Source organism: Dendrobium catenatum, unplaced genomic scaffold, assembly GCF_001605985.2.
Source record: "Dendrobium catenatum unplaced genomic scaffold, ASM160598v2 fragScaff_scaffold_138, whole genome shotgun sequence".
Classification (NCBI taxonomy): Eukaryota; Viridiplantae; Streptophyta; class Magnoliopsida; order Asparagales; family Orchidaceae; genus Dendrobium; species Dendrobium catenatum.
This window is the reverse complement of record NW_021318600.1, coordinates 310,322-325,949: the sequence shown is the minus strand read 5'-3', so window position 1 is coordinate 325,949 and position 15,628 is coordinate 310,322. Positions and strand designations below refer to the sequence as shown.

At 31.6% G+C, this 15,628-nt stretch overlaps 1 protein-coding gene across 1 annotated transcript; it reads right to left on the bottom strand.

Moving 5' to 3' along the window:
* Positions 1 to 5,536: 5,536 nt before the first annotated feature.
* On the bottom strand, positions 5,537 to 11,343 carry LOC110113394. Its single transcript, XM_020845958.2, has 2 exons — positions 11,135 to 11,343; positions 5,537 to 5,755 (listed from the first exon to the last, which is right to left on the bottom strand). Exons 1-2 carry the CDS (start codon positions 11,261 to 11,263, stop codon positions 5,552 to 5,554), a joined length of 333 nt encoding a protein of 110 aa, XP_020701617.1. The 5' UTR covers positions 11,264 to 11,343; the 3' UTR covers positions 5,537 to 5,551.
* Positions 11,344 to 15,628: the final 4,285 nt, after the last annotated feature.

Genomic DNA, 15,628 nt, shown 5'->3' with positions numbered 1-15,628 from the left:
TTGATAGTTCGAACCCTGTCGACTCCTATTAATCCGTATAGAAGGATCAGGTTCGAACTTGAATTTACTTATCAACGCGCGCAACATCCCTAGACGTCACGTATGTACCAATAACACGATTGCCGGGGCCCATGCGGGTGTTGATTGTATTTACCCCTTTAGTGTACCTATGTGTATACAATTTATGGTACACGTGCAAGGGTTCCTTGAAAGTATTTGTAAACGTCTTATGCCCGCTTGCATGGATATTGAGAAAGGGATGAGTCAACATCAAAATCCATGCCACCGGATCTGCAACACTTATACAAGCAATGACCGTTGATTTGAAAAAAACTCTTTTTAGTCTCTTCGGCGTAGTGGACTTGTTATTTATGATGTTTGTGGGCACCCGAACTGTTCTCTTCTTAATTATAGAACCAAAAAGAGACTTTGAAACACCAGGAAGTTTGGTTCTAATTTGTTCAAACATTTCCCCCTTTCTGCCAGGGGGTGTCCTTTTTCGTACATCAGGTTGCCTTTGTACCCGGTGTACTTGTAGATTTTGACCATCACTGTCGTAGGTGATATTAATACTTATGTCCACAATGGTCTGCTATGCTTACGAGGTTCTCACTGTTGTTATCCACAAGTGGTTTGTAGTCATTTGCAGGGGACCGGTTGTATCCACTACGAGCTTCTAGAAAATGTTTGTAGGAGACCCATTGTTGCCTACATCATGCCCACCTGTCACCAATCTCAGGTGGGATTTGTTGGGTTTGTTTGTATGACCGGGTCTTTGATTGCTGATCTCCAGTATTGCCATCTCAATCAACAGGCATTTGTAGAGATTATTGTAGGAGTCCACGCATTGAGGTCTTGTAATATACTTTGAATCACTATTAACCATATAAATGTTCTTGTAGTTTGAACTTCCTCGTGTGTGATTCAAGCTTTGTTCTTTGTATGTGTTGAGTCCAAGTTTAATTTCATTCAAACTTGAATCCATCAAGTTTACAAGTCATCGCTTAATGTCGTATGGTCCGAGTTCAAACATGAGCTCGAAATACATGTTCAAATTGATCGTCCAGGGTCCTCTGAAGTTCTTTGCAAGTTCATTTGAATGTTCACTTTCTTTTTGTTCAAAGTCCTCTGGAGTCTTTATATGTTCATTTTCATGTTCAAGTTGACTTGAGTTTGGTTCAAGTATGATTTTATTTCATTTGAATTTGTATCTTTAGAAATCTTTTAAAATTTTGTTCTGATTTAGGTCCCCAAGTCTACTAGTCTCGTTCGAGTACAAGTCCTTTATAGTCCAAATCAGATCTTCGTGTCAGTTCAAATGTTCAACTTGAGTCCACATCTTTGTTCTCTTAGAGTTTCAAAACAGGTTCGAGTAGAATAATATTTCACCCGAAATTTCGGCAACCTCCTCGCGTCTCCCCCGTTTAGGGGAAAACTACGAGAAAACTGGGCCTTTCCCACCACGCTAAGAAAACGCGTGTATGGTAGATGCCCTCATTCGAGGACACCACGGCCGTGTAAAGTTTTTGTCCCCACCATGCTAAGAAAAGCGGTTGTTTCCCCACAAACGGGTACTTATGGGTATCCTGACTTCGTCATACGCATTGCACCGGGTTCCCTCCCACCACGCTAAGAAAAGCGTGTATAGGTGGTTTGCCGGGTGCGTTACGAACTTCGAAGAAGGATTTGGAACCAAGGGTCGCTCGCCTACCTTGTCGTGGGTGTCGCGCCGGTTGCCCCTCCCACCACGCTAAGAAAAGCGTGTATAGGCAGACCACCGACTTGACACACATGCCGAGGTAAGAGAGCAAACAAGGGTTCGAAAAGTTATACCTTTGGCGGCCGGTGGACCAGTGGACCGGCGGTGGAGGGCACGGATGTCGAGGCGGGAGAAGAGGCAAGCCATTCTATTTTTATATTAATCTTAGTTAATTATAATTAATAATAATTAGATTTAATTAATTATAATTAAAAATAATTAAATCATAATTAACTTAACTAATTAACATTAATTATAATTAATTAAAATAAATACAAATATTATAATAATAAATTTTTTTATTTATAGGATTTGGATGAGGGAAGTGCTCGGAAGGTAGAAAGCTACCTTCACTGCCCGTGAGCTCCCGTCGTTGATCCCAATCAAAATGTTGTAGCTTCCGGTCCTACAGGATGGGAATGCTGTCGAAGGAGCTAGGCCGAGCAGCCACAAGGAGCCGGAGAAGCACCGGATGGGGAGGAAGTTAACCCCGCAGCCCGCGAGCTCCTGTTCTAGTTCCGATCAAAATGTCGTACTTCCATCACGACAGCGAGGGAAAGTCGTCGAGAGGAGCAAAGTCGAACGTCCTCGAAGGAGCCGGAGAAGCAATCGGAAGGGAGTCTCTTCACAGCAAGCGAGCTCGCGTCCTTGCCTCCGATCAAATGTCCGACTCCGATCCGGCAGAAAGGGAAAGTTGTTGAACGAGCGAAGTCGAATAGAGCAGAGGGGGTCGAGTGCGAGAGAGATCAAGTGCGAGGGAAAGAGGGAACCAGAGAGGCCGAAGGCCTCGTTGCCTCGAGGCTTTTAACGACTCCAAATGAGTTGTTCGGCGATCGTGGGGAGAAATGACGCGAGGCATGGCCTCGTCGTGCGAAGAGCGGTCGTGCGACGTGCATTGGTCGTGGGATGACAGAGTAGGTAAGATTACATTTTTTTTTTTTGTCTGCAACAGGTCAACAAATGAATTGCATCTTTGTAGGAGTAGAATCCCAGAAGTATTAAAGCAATTACTTAGTTGCCTCTTTCTTTCTTATAAATGGGTTGTAATTAAGCTGCACTTGCCACAATTGATTGTTTACTTTATCTTTTTTAATATTTCTTTCTTTGATTGAATGATTGCTTCTTTTGATCGTGCATTAGAAATAAATAATTTTTTGTGCTTGTTTTATGTATATGATTTTAGGGAAATTAATTTATTCTATTCAAACAAATAAAAATTTCTTAAAATAACATAAAAAGATAAATTACTGGAAGGACTTAAATGACGTCTAGTGAGGTCCATGATATGTTAATTCAACTCGTTTAGGCACCTTCTTGACTATAGGATTGAAAAAACTACTCAATCTATAAGGACAGGGTTAAATTTCAAGAGAGGCTTGTTGTTTAGGATAAAATCTATTTTTTAACCTTTATTTAAAATTTTAAATCATACAAATTGTATATATGATCAACATGACATTGCATTAAATAAGCCAATAAAAATAAAATATTAATTGCATTTAGAATTAGAAGCATAAATATCATTCATATGTGTATGACCACTTGGGATCTCTAAATGTCGAACACAAATTCTTATCTTGCATTTTCACGAGACTGAATATCTTGATTTTGAAATCAATTAGATGGGTTTAGCTAGCATTCCACTTCAGGTAAGATTTTAATTCCAGCTGAGACGGGTTATCTCAAACTTCTATGTCTCAATTGCATGAATATAGTCAAGTATATATGTCTCAATTGCATTTTGCTAGACTAGATTTGAGCTACTACCTTATAGTGTTTTACTTTTAGGTTCTGAGGTTGATTCTCTACATCATAAACCTACATCTTTTGGGGCATTTTTTTAATCTTGTAATTGAGAGATACAAATTTCAATTTTCTAATAAAATAACAACTCAAATAATAAATTCAAATATCAAAAGATAAAAAGTCCGACATATGATAGTTTAGAGTACATTTGAGTTTTTCAAAATCTAAATACTTCTCACTTATTTTCATTCTTTGGCTTCCAAAAAGAACTAATCAACTTTAAAACAATTTTCTATGAAATTCAAAAATCAAATTCATGTTTTAAACTTTGAAAACTTAAAAATCTTTACCACTTCTTAATCTAGAGTATTCTCAAGATACTCGTTTCTCTTGGGATGTAATTAATCATAATAGATTGCCTTTGTGGAGAATATGAACTCGAAATAAAATAAACTCTATCTTATTTATATGAGATATGAGAAAATATCTAGGATTGTGGATATTTTTCAAAACTCTATTTTTATTTCTAAATACCATTGTAGAATATCATTTGTCTTTTAAGAAAAAATTATATTTTTACCCAAGGTTGTGAAAACCGGACAGGACAACGAACCGGAAGAGGGAGAGGTTCACGGTTCGACCGGTTTGACCGGTCGAACCGGATGACGTAACGGCCGGTCCGGTCCGGTTTTCAAAACAGTGTTTTTACCTTTGAATACCATTGTATGCTATTCTCTATGTATTTGATTAAAAAAATGGAATTCTCAAAACCTTATTTTGTTTTCAAACCTATTGTAGAATATTATTTCTATTTTTTAAGATGGTATGTTATTCTCCACATAGTATTTGATTAAAAAATGAAAATTTCAAATCCGCTTTCCCATACTACTCTCACTCTTCTTATATAAACTCTCTTTAGCCATAGTATTATCAGTGGGAAAATGGACTTGCATCAAGAGGAAGCCATTAAGTGCAAAGGAAAGAAGGCAACACCAATAAGGTCCTTCAAGGTTCAATAACATTATTTTCTAGTCTATTCTCATCTTTGAATTGGCCTTGGGCATGCTTAATTACAATTGCAAACAATCATCTCTCATATAAAATCTCTTCAGTTGAAATCTATAAAGATTCAATCATCCTTGGTTTAATTCCTGCTATATTCCAGCCAAACCCTGCCTACATTGGCTAAAAACCTCAAAAGGAATAAAACCCACATGTGTTAATAACCTGATAAGGTTTTGTTTAGATGGTAATTAAATCTTAGGTTCATACTTGTATTGTAAGTCTCTTATCTTTAACAACTGCTCATTTCTCAAAAACTCCACTTAAAGCTTAAACCAAGAACCACACTTGATTCAAATCATTCAAGTATTGGATGCTGACCCTTGTGGATTAGATATGCTACCTTTGGCTTATTAGAATAAAATAACAAGAAATCATAAACTAGATTGAAAATAGATCTGACAAGCATTAGCAGATAACAAAAGAGCTATACATATGTAAAAGTAATCATGAATGACAAGATAAATTCATTTCCAATAGTACAGAAAGTATTATATATATATATATATATACATATATATATATATGTGTGTGTGTGTGGGGTAGTGGGGGACATATGGCCAAATTTTATTTACAATAGAAAATTTATGCATATAAAAGTATTGGTAAATCTATTGAGATGGCAGACCAATAAATGAGTTTCTATGAACATGTGAAAAGAAGAATGAAAAGGATGGATGTTGACTGTTTATTGTAAAGGGACAAGTAAAGGTAAGATAAATATTAAAAACAAGGAAAAAAAATAACCAAATTTTGCAGTCATTAGGCGCTCAGACCAATAAATGAGATTGTATGAACAGTTGGAAAAAAGAATGGGAAGGATGCATGTTGATTGTTTGTTGTAAAGGGACAATTAAAGGTAAGATAAACATCAAATACAAGGAAAAAAAGAATAACTAATTTTGGTAATCATTAGGCGCTGTAGTTTATTACTTTTTTTACATACCATTAATAGTTAGCTAGATTCTTGAATGTTTATTGATGCTAGCTAATCTTCTGCATATGGTTATTATTCACAAAATATAAATTGATTTTGTACAAATCATATGACAGTAAGAAGGCAATCAAACTACATACACTAGAAACAAACAAGCCCAAGTTGTAAAGCAACATGGAAACAAAGTAAGCAAACCTCATTCTCATCGTATTCCAGTCAGCTTCTTTAGAGGATGCAAGAGCTGCCATGGCCTGTATAGACAGCAAGACACCAACAAAATGTAGAACATGAGAATGTAGAAACACATGAACAGAAACACACTATACCAAAACAAATCAATATCTTACAAGTTCAATAAAGAACAAAACTTATTCTAGTTCCCAGCTATCCAGTGTACCAACCCAAGGACTTCAACGAAATTATTATTGAAATTCAACAGATATTTCATTTAGAATTCCAGCTGCAGGACAAGATAATTACATGTTTCCATAGCTCAAGTTTATGGAACCAAAAAAAAAATGGAGAAAATCAAAACTTCCTCGGTCAAAGAATAGAAGCAAAAATATAAGTTCCCAATAAATTAAAGGCAAAGAGGAAAAAAAAACCACATCTTCCTCAGGACAAAGGAAAGAAGCAAGCATTTCTAAGTTTTGATAATAGGTGGCGTATCACTCACAAATACTTTCAAAAAAATTCTTAATAAGTCCTCTTTCTCTCTTTTTTAATAAGGGATAGTTTAGTAATTAGGTATCTTTTAGTCGTAAGACACTTTCCTATAAATACCAAAGTCTTATATGGGAGAAATCCTTAACTTACCTTAAACTAGGGAATCCACCCTATTTTTAAGAAAATCAGAAACAAATATTCAAAACTGAAAAAAAAATTCTCCCACATATAAGTCTGATTTCATGCACCTATTAATTAAGTCATGCCTTTTACCGCAGTACAATTGGGTGACTTGCATTGGCAGAATATGCCCATATGTTTAAATTTTAATATGCATTTTTAACCTTTCTTTCGGATATGAAGAACCATCGCATTATGTTGCTATGGATATGCAAATGGATTAGAGAGATCAAAGTGGTTACTCATACATTGAACTCTTTTGGAATTCCATCACTTGCATATATTGAAAGATAGGAATCTGTGATGTTAAATCTCTGGCATGGCATAAGATGGTCTAAACTCTCGCGAATCATTTGTGGCCCCTTTTATCCATCACGTCTCATTTATTTTTGGATTCAATGTTTACTTATATGTCACATGCAATATTCCTAGTTTTTCCCATTTTACTGGTATTAATTTGCGGATGAACATTTGTGTCCTCTTTATTATATGTCCTATATACTTTGCAACTTGATCTAATTAAATCTAATATCTAATATGTCCATGCTCGATTATGAAGCTTTTAGTAGTGGAGGGATCAATTTGAAATCACATAAAGCAAGGAAGGTAGAAGGCATGTGAACTGACATGGTGTAAAGTTGCTATGTTAGAGATGAGATTGATTGACCCTGAGCTATGAAATTACACAATTTGACAACCCCGCTGCACACAAATCAATGTATAAATCAGATCCTAATCTACCAAGCTTTTTAAGGCACTAGTTTCCTTAGATCCAATATCCTAGCAAATTTTAATAAAAAAAACCTGAATGTGTGATGATTATTACTGAACAATTAAAATTTTAAAAATGTACTATAATAATATGATAAACTTTTCTAACAATGTAGCAACTATCTACATGAATAGAACACAGTGGCAAAAAGAAACAACCAAGGACTCACAATATTATGCATCATCATCATCCAAGGAGTAGCCTTATCCTACTATTTATGTTCATCTTCATTAATCATCACTCATAATTCTATGCACACGTTCTTGTTGAATATTATAAGAGATGCTAAATCTACTATGCACAAATCATTTTGCACAATTTTTCTCTACATTATATTTATCCCGTCTTTCTTTCTCTACATAATTCTATAGAAATCTATCTTTAATTCATCTCTTTTTCTTATACTACTTTGATATTAATTTTAACAACCTATCTTGTTTTGAAGCAATTTATATCCTTCATTACAAGTGTCTAGATAATTTGTCTATTTTCCACCAGCTTAACCTCAATAGATGTCATTCCCACCATCCCTTTATTTTAACCATTTCTTTTTCTATCCTTCCTAGTTTTCCATAAATCCATCTTTAAGATTATCATTTATGCTATCCTAACTTTGGATGTCAATGAATTCTTTTGTACCAAACAACTAAATCTATGCAACACATTTAGCCAATTTGATATTCAGATTATGAACTCTGAGTGTAAAAGATAGTAGCTAAAGCATGATAAGAAGGAAATCAAACTCTTTGTGTCTTATTTGGTGCAACATAAGAATGAGAGATTAAGTAAATGAAAGATATTGGAGTGCCTATATGGAAGACCTTAAACAAGCATTGCATTAGAATATTTTTATGCTTTCTTCCATTTTTATGTAGTGCTCATATAATCCTAACTTATTTTTCATTTTTATTTTCATGTGATCATGTTAATTCTCGTTCTTTATATACATATACATTCATATATATAAGTTACAAGCATAAGAAAATGTAGAATAATTGTGTACAATTATACATGTTGGAACAACTTATTGCAACCTTGCATGAAAATTTTAATATTATTCATGAATTTTTTGCATGGGTTAGTCATCTCAAGGGCAATTTTGTCATTTGCAAGAAGCCTTGGATGACTATGGAGGTTGGAATGACAAATCATTTCTCCATGAAGATTCGGATTGGACTAAAGTAGCTTCTCAATTAAGGTTTAGGGTGACTTGAAGTAGCTTAATTATGAATATTTGAAGTAGAATTAAAGCAACGTTTCCATGAAGACTTGAAGTAGTTTCTCCATGAAAATTTAAAGTGAACTTGAAGTAGCTTCTCAATGAACACCCCTGATCTTAGCCCTTTAATGTTATAAAATGAAAGTTATCTTTCATTTTATAACATTCAAGGGCTAACATTTTGTGTGACCATTTGTATTCATATGTTTTCATAATCTACTTAATTTTTTTTTTGTGCTAGCCTAAATAAAGTCATTGAAATTAGGTTGTGAGCATCAGATTTGGAATAGATATCATATGTGAAGTGTTTTTCTTATTTAGGGTTGGCTTAGTGGAAAATTCACGATCCTTGGTTTGGTGACCTGAATTAGTTCTCCTATGATAAGGAGATTTATGCTTTGTAATTTTAATTTTTATTTTAATTTTATTTTTCATCATCAATTTTTATTAGAAAAAAATATTCAACATAGGTAGATAAGATATCTCGATAAGCTTTTCAATAAAGATTATGAGAATATGATTGACCTAATGACCTTAGCACCCAAAATCAAAATAGAGAATTTTGTTTTTATTGTCGTATTATTAAAACTGAAGTTAGAGAGACCTTAAAGAAAATGATGTGAGGAAAAGTTGTTGGACCTGATGATATTTCAATAGAGATGTGGAAATGCCTAGGAGATGAAGGAATTCTTTGGCTTACTAAACTTTTTAATATTATCTTGAAGACTAAAAAGATGTTAGATGAGTGGAGAATGAGTGTGTTGATTCTTATTTTTAAGAATAAAGATGATGCACAAGATTGTGCAAATTATAGAGGAATTAAGTTAATATGTCATACTTTAAAATTATGGGAGACAGTTATGGAGCATAGGTTACGATGTGATACTAATGGTTCTCAAAATCAATTTGGATTCATGCTAGGTAGGTCTACTATGGATGTTATACATTTATTGAGAAGTTAGATGAAGAAGTATAGAGAGAATGAGGATCTTCATATGATTTTTATTGATTAGCGAAAGCATATGATAAAGTTCCAAGAGAAATGCTCTAGAAAGTTCTAGGAAAAAAAAATTAATAATGCTTATATTCAAGTCATTAAGGATATCTATGCATGTGTTGTTACTTATGTTCAAACACAAGGTGTCTTGACCAAGTACTTTCCTATTTCAATTGGATAAGGATCAGCTTTAAGCCCATACCTTTTTGCTTTTGTCATGGATGTCTTATTAGACATTTGCATGAGAATGTACCCTGGTGTATGCTTTTTGCTGATGATATTATTCTTGTTGATAAGACTAGAGAGGGAGTTAAAGTAAAAGTTGAATCATGGAGGTCAACCTTAGAGCCTAAAGGTTTTTTTTTTTTTGAGTAGATCAAAAACCAAATACATGCAGTGTAATTTTAGAAGTACTAGATCTAGTGGGGGATTGTGACTTTGGGCGATCAAGCAATTGATAAAAGTATATGTTTTAGATATCTCAGGTATATTGTTCAAAGTAATGATAAAATTTATGGGGATAATATTAGAAGAATTCAAGTTGGATGATTAAAGTGGAATAATGCATCGGGCCTACTGTAGTGGGGGATTGTAAAATCACAATCTAATAAGAAAACTATATGATAGTAGTGAGACCTGCAACTTTTTAAGGCGCAGAATCTTGGCCATTAAAAGAGAAGCATAAAATTAAGTTAAGTGATGTAGCGTTAAGAATGCTCAAGTGGATGAGTTGCCTTACTTTTAGAGACCACATTCGAAATGAGCATATACGTGAAAATGTTGGAGTAACTCCAATGGCAGATAAGATTATATAGAGTCATGTTAGATGGTTTGGTCATATAAAATATCGGCCCTCTGATGACCCAATCAGAAGATATGTATTAGATTTAGCCTTTGTTAAAAAAATGTGTAGGTAGACCTAAAAAGATTTGGCTAGAAAGTATTAGAAATAAGTTCTTTAAATAGATTTAAATAAGAATTTGACATTTAACTGAACACAACATAAAAAAAAATTCATGTTGCCGACCTCATGTAGTGGGATAAAGGTTTGATGATAATGATGATCATCATCTTCCCAACATTCTCCTTACAGGCCTTGGAGCTTCTCTTTAAATTTTAACACCTCTCTTTCCTTGCTTTTCCAAGTTAAGATAACTAGTCAAAATCTACATCAGTCCAACTAGTTTGCCCTTCTTCAACTAAACACAAAAAAATTTCATATCACAATCTTGAACAACTCCTCCATACTAAGCTACTACTAGAATACCAACACCCATCATATCTTCCTTCATAAAGCCTTCTTGAGTTCCACACAAAATAATACACATGAAAATTAGCCCAAATCTTTCTACCCCTTATTATATTCGTAAGTGATACAAATCCACCACATAAAAATTATAGCTTCCTTCATTCTATGTTACTATCAGTACATCATTACAGGATTTAATGTTGGGAAAAGAATTAAAAGATACGTCAAATAATGAGCTAAATTTTACTTTTGCAAATAAGTAAGGAAATTCCGCTTACTAGTCAAAAACAATTTAAAAATGAATTAATAATAAAAACATAGAAAAATTCGGGCTAGGATATCGCATAAAACTAATAAAGAACAAAATGGGTTTCTGCAAGTGTGGAGAAACTGACACAGGTTTCGCGAAACCTGAACCATTTACTACAAGAAAACCATTAATCGAGTTATAAAAAAATGAGTTTTCTATATCTCTAGTTGCTTCATATCGACCAGCAAGGAGGAAGGTTAGTGGTGATCATTAAAAAAAAATAATAACAAATCTAACCTCTTGTACTCGAGTGGAATCGAGCTGTCGGTCCTCAACGCGATCGGTGAGCTTGTCAAGTGCTTTACTCTGCTGTTGGAGGTCCTTCGAGTCGAGAAGCTTCACCAGACCCTCGTCACCGCCCTCCATATGCGTCCCACAGCCTACTCGCCTCGGTTGTGTCGGCGCCGATGGCAGAGGGTTTATGAAATCATCAATGTTATTATGCAAAGTTTATAATGAGTTATGGTTTTTAAAATTATTTTAGAAAATATTATTTTATTCCATTATTTCATGATAATATTTTAAATGGTGCAAGTGCTTGAAATACTTTATTTTATTACTTTAATAATATAATAAAATAAAGATTGTTATTTTGTTTGAATTTTTTTGTACATTTAACAAATAATTATTTTAAGATATTATTAAATATTTCAAAATTATTAATAAACTTATATTTTATTATATTTAAATTAGATAATTCATTAAAATCACATCTTATTCGGGTTTAGAGTTTAGGACTCAGGATTTAAGGTTTAGGATATGGGATTTAGGGTTTAGGTTTTAGGATTTAGCATATATGTTTCAGGGTTTAAGATTTAAGGTTTAGCGGCTATTTGGTATCAAATTTGTCAGGAGATTTAAGTAGGATTTAACGTAAATACAGCCAAATTATTTTCAGAGGGCTTGTAAATTTGACGCTTGTGTAAATTCAAGATTTACTGATTTATGGCATAGATCTACATAAATCTAAATACCATCAAGAGGTGGATTTACAAATTTATGGAGTTAGATTTAGCGGAATAAGTACTCGAAAGGGGAGAAAAATCATTACCTTCGAGAAGTGGAACAAGCAAGACATTGGGTAGCGACTCATGGGGCTTCGTCGGCATTCGAACAACTGATAAGGTGAAGAAGAACTTTATTTTGTTCTTTTTCACTCCATTCATGTACTCTGCCTTGAGTAGAGAAGGAAGTAGCAAGCAAGATCCTATCATGCGAAGCACGTGCAACACGAAAAAATGGTGACAAGAAAAAGAGATGAATCCAAACCCTAGATTTTAAATTAATATAATAATAAGTAGTATAAATAAGTAATCTAATTAAGTTAAATTAATTATACACACTATGTACAAGTTTGTACACATAGTGTATATGTTTATACACACTAGATATAAGTATTGAACACACTGCGTACAAATTTATACATATTATATTTTGGGTTTCGGGTTATAAACATTATAAATTTGAGTTTTGTACCCTAAACCCTAAGCATTATAAACAGTGTGTATATGTTTGTACACATATTGTATAAGTTTATACACACAATGTATAAGTTTATACACATTGGTTATAAGTATTGAACATATTGCGTATAAATTTATACATATTATGTACAAGTTTATACACACTATGTATAAATATTGTACATATTATATACAAGTTTGAACACACTGTGCACATATTTGTGTACACTCTACGTATAAATTCATACAAGCATTATGCATACTATGTAGAAGTTTATACACACTATCTTAAAATAATATACATACTTTATACAAGTTTATATATGCTATGTACAAGCATTATACATATTATGTATAAGTTTGTACACACTATGTATATGCATTATAAATATTATATACAAGTTTTATACATACTATGTAAGAGTTTTACATGTATACAAGTATTATACAAATAATATATAAGTTTATACATGATATGTTTAAGCATTTTACACACTATAAATAAGAATTATACACACTATGTATAAGTTTATACACGCTACATGTAATCATTATCACATTATATATATGGTATGTATAAGTATTATACACACTATGTAGAAGTTTATACATAATATGTACAAGCATTATAGATGAATTATATAAGTTTATGCATGCTATGTATAAGCATTTTACACACTATGTAAAAGTTTGTTTAAGCTTTGCACAAGTATTATACACACTATATACAAGTTTATACACATAATGTACAAGTTAATACCTATAATGTACAAGTTTATACACACTATATACAATTTTATATATGCTATGAACAAGCATTATACACACTATGTATATATTTGTAAACACTATATATAAGCATTATAAATACAAGTACAAGTTTGTACATACTATGTATAAGCATTAAACACACTGTATAAGTTTATACAAGTATTATAGATGCTATGTACAAATATTATACACACTATATACAAGTTTATATAAATATTATACACACTATGTATAAGTTTATATATTATATATACAAGCATTATACATACTATGCACAAGTTTATTCAAATATTATACACACGCTATGTACAAATATTATACACATTATGTACTAGTTTATGCATGCTATGAATAAAGAATATACAAACTGTGAATAATTTGATGGACATTATGTACAACTTTATACACGCTATGTATAAGAATTAAACACATCATGTATAAATTTATACATGCTATATACATAATTTTTATATATTATGTATAAGTTTTTACATATTCTATATAAGACTTATACATAATATATATAAGTTTATAAATGCTATATATATAATTTTTACACAATATGTGCTTGTTTATACATGCTATGAAAAAGTATTATAAATATTATGTATAACTATTATACACACTATGTATAAGTTTATACAAGTATTGTACATGTTATGTACAAGTTTATACAAGCTATCTATAAGTATTATATATACTATGTATAAGTTTATACATGTTAAGTGCAAGCATTATATACACTATGTACCCGTGATATACAAGCATTGCACACAGTATACATGAATTATACATATTATATATAAGTTTATACAAACATTCTACATTACATTCAATGTTATATACAAGTGTTATATACACTAAGTACATATTTATGCACATTTTGTACAAATAGTATACACACTATTCGAATGTATTATACACTCCCAATTAGTTTATATATAATACATATAAGTTCATACAAGCTATATATAAGCATTATACATGCTATATACAAGTATTATACATGCTATAAAAGAGTATTATACACACTACATAAAAGTTTATTCAAGCATTATGCATACTATGTAGAAGTTTATACACACTATCTACAAATAATATACACACTGTATACAAGTTTATACATGTTATGTCCAAGCATTATATATATTATGTATTACAAGTTTATACAAGTTATGTACAAGCATATATACATATTATTTATAAGTATTATACAAGCATTATACACACTATATATAAGTTTATAAATTATATATATATATATATATATATATATATGTATTATACACACTATTTATAAGCATTATACACACTATATATAAGTTTATTCAAACATTATACACATGCTATGTACAAGTATTATACAGACTATCTATAAGTTTATACACGCTATGTATAAGAATTATATAAACTATGAACAAGTTTATGCACATTATGTATAAGTTTATATACGCTATGTATAAGGATTATACACACCATGTATAAGTTTATACACGTTATATACATAATTTTTATACACTTTATACAAGTTTATACAAGCTATGTATAAGGCTTATACATACTATGTATAAGCTTATAAACGTTATATCCATAATTTTTACATACTATGTGCAAGTTAACACATGCTATATATAAGGCATATATATATCATTATATGTACAAGCATTATATTTGAATTATACAAGCTTATACACGCAACGTACAAGCATTTTACACACAATGTACAAGTTTGTACATGCTATGTATATGTATTACACACATAATGTACAAGTTTATACATGCAATGTACAAGTTTATACACTCTATATACAAGTTTATACATGTTATTTACAAGCATTATACACACTATGTGTATGTTTGTAAACACTATATATAAGTATTATAAAAATAATGTATAACTTTGTACAAGCTATGCACAAGTATTATACACACTATGTATAAGTTTATACAATTATTATAGATGCTGTGTACAAGCTTTTTATCTACTATATACAAGTTTATACAATCATTATGCACACTATGTATAATTTTATACATTCAATGTACAAGCATTATACACATTATTTATAAGCATTATATACACTATAGACAAGTTTATTCAAATATTATACTCATGCTATGTACAAGCATTATATAGACTAGTTATAAGTTTATACATGCTATGCATAAGTATTATATAAACTATGAACAAGTTTATACACATTATGTATAACTTTATGCACGCAGTGTAAAAGGATTATACACATAATGTAAAAGTTTATACATGCTATATACATAATTTTTACATGCTATGTGCAAGTTAATGGTACATATTATGTGCAAGTTTACACATGAAATGTATAAGTATTATACATATTATATATAAGTTTATACACGTAATGTCAATCATTATACATTTTATGTACACGTTATATACAAGCATTGAAAACATTGTATATATGAGTTATACACATTATATATAAGTTTATACAAATATTGTACACTACGTTCAATGTTA

Coding starts and splice junctions, on each gene's coding strand:
- LOC110113394 (XM_020845958.2), bottom strand. CDS start 11,263: ATGGAGGGCGGTGACGAGGGTCTGGTGAAGCTTCTCGACTCGAAGGAC. Junction 5,756..11,134: donor ATTCCACTCGAGTACAAGAG/GTTAGATTTGTT, acceptor CTGTCTATACAG/GCCATGGCAGCTCTTGCATC.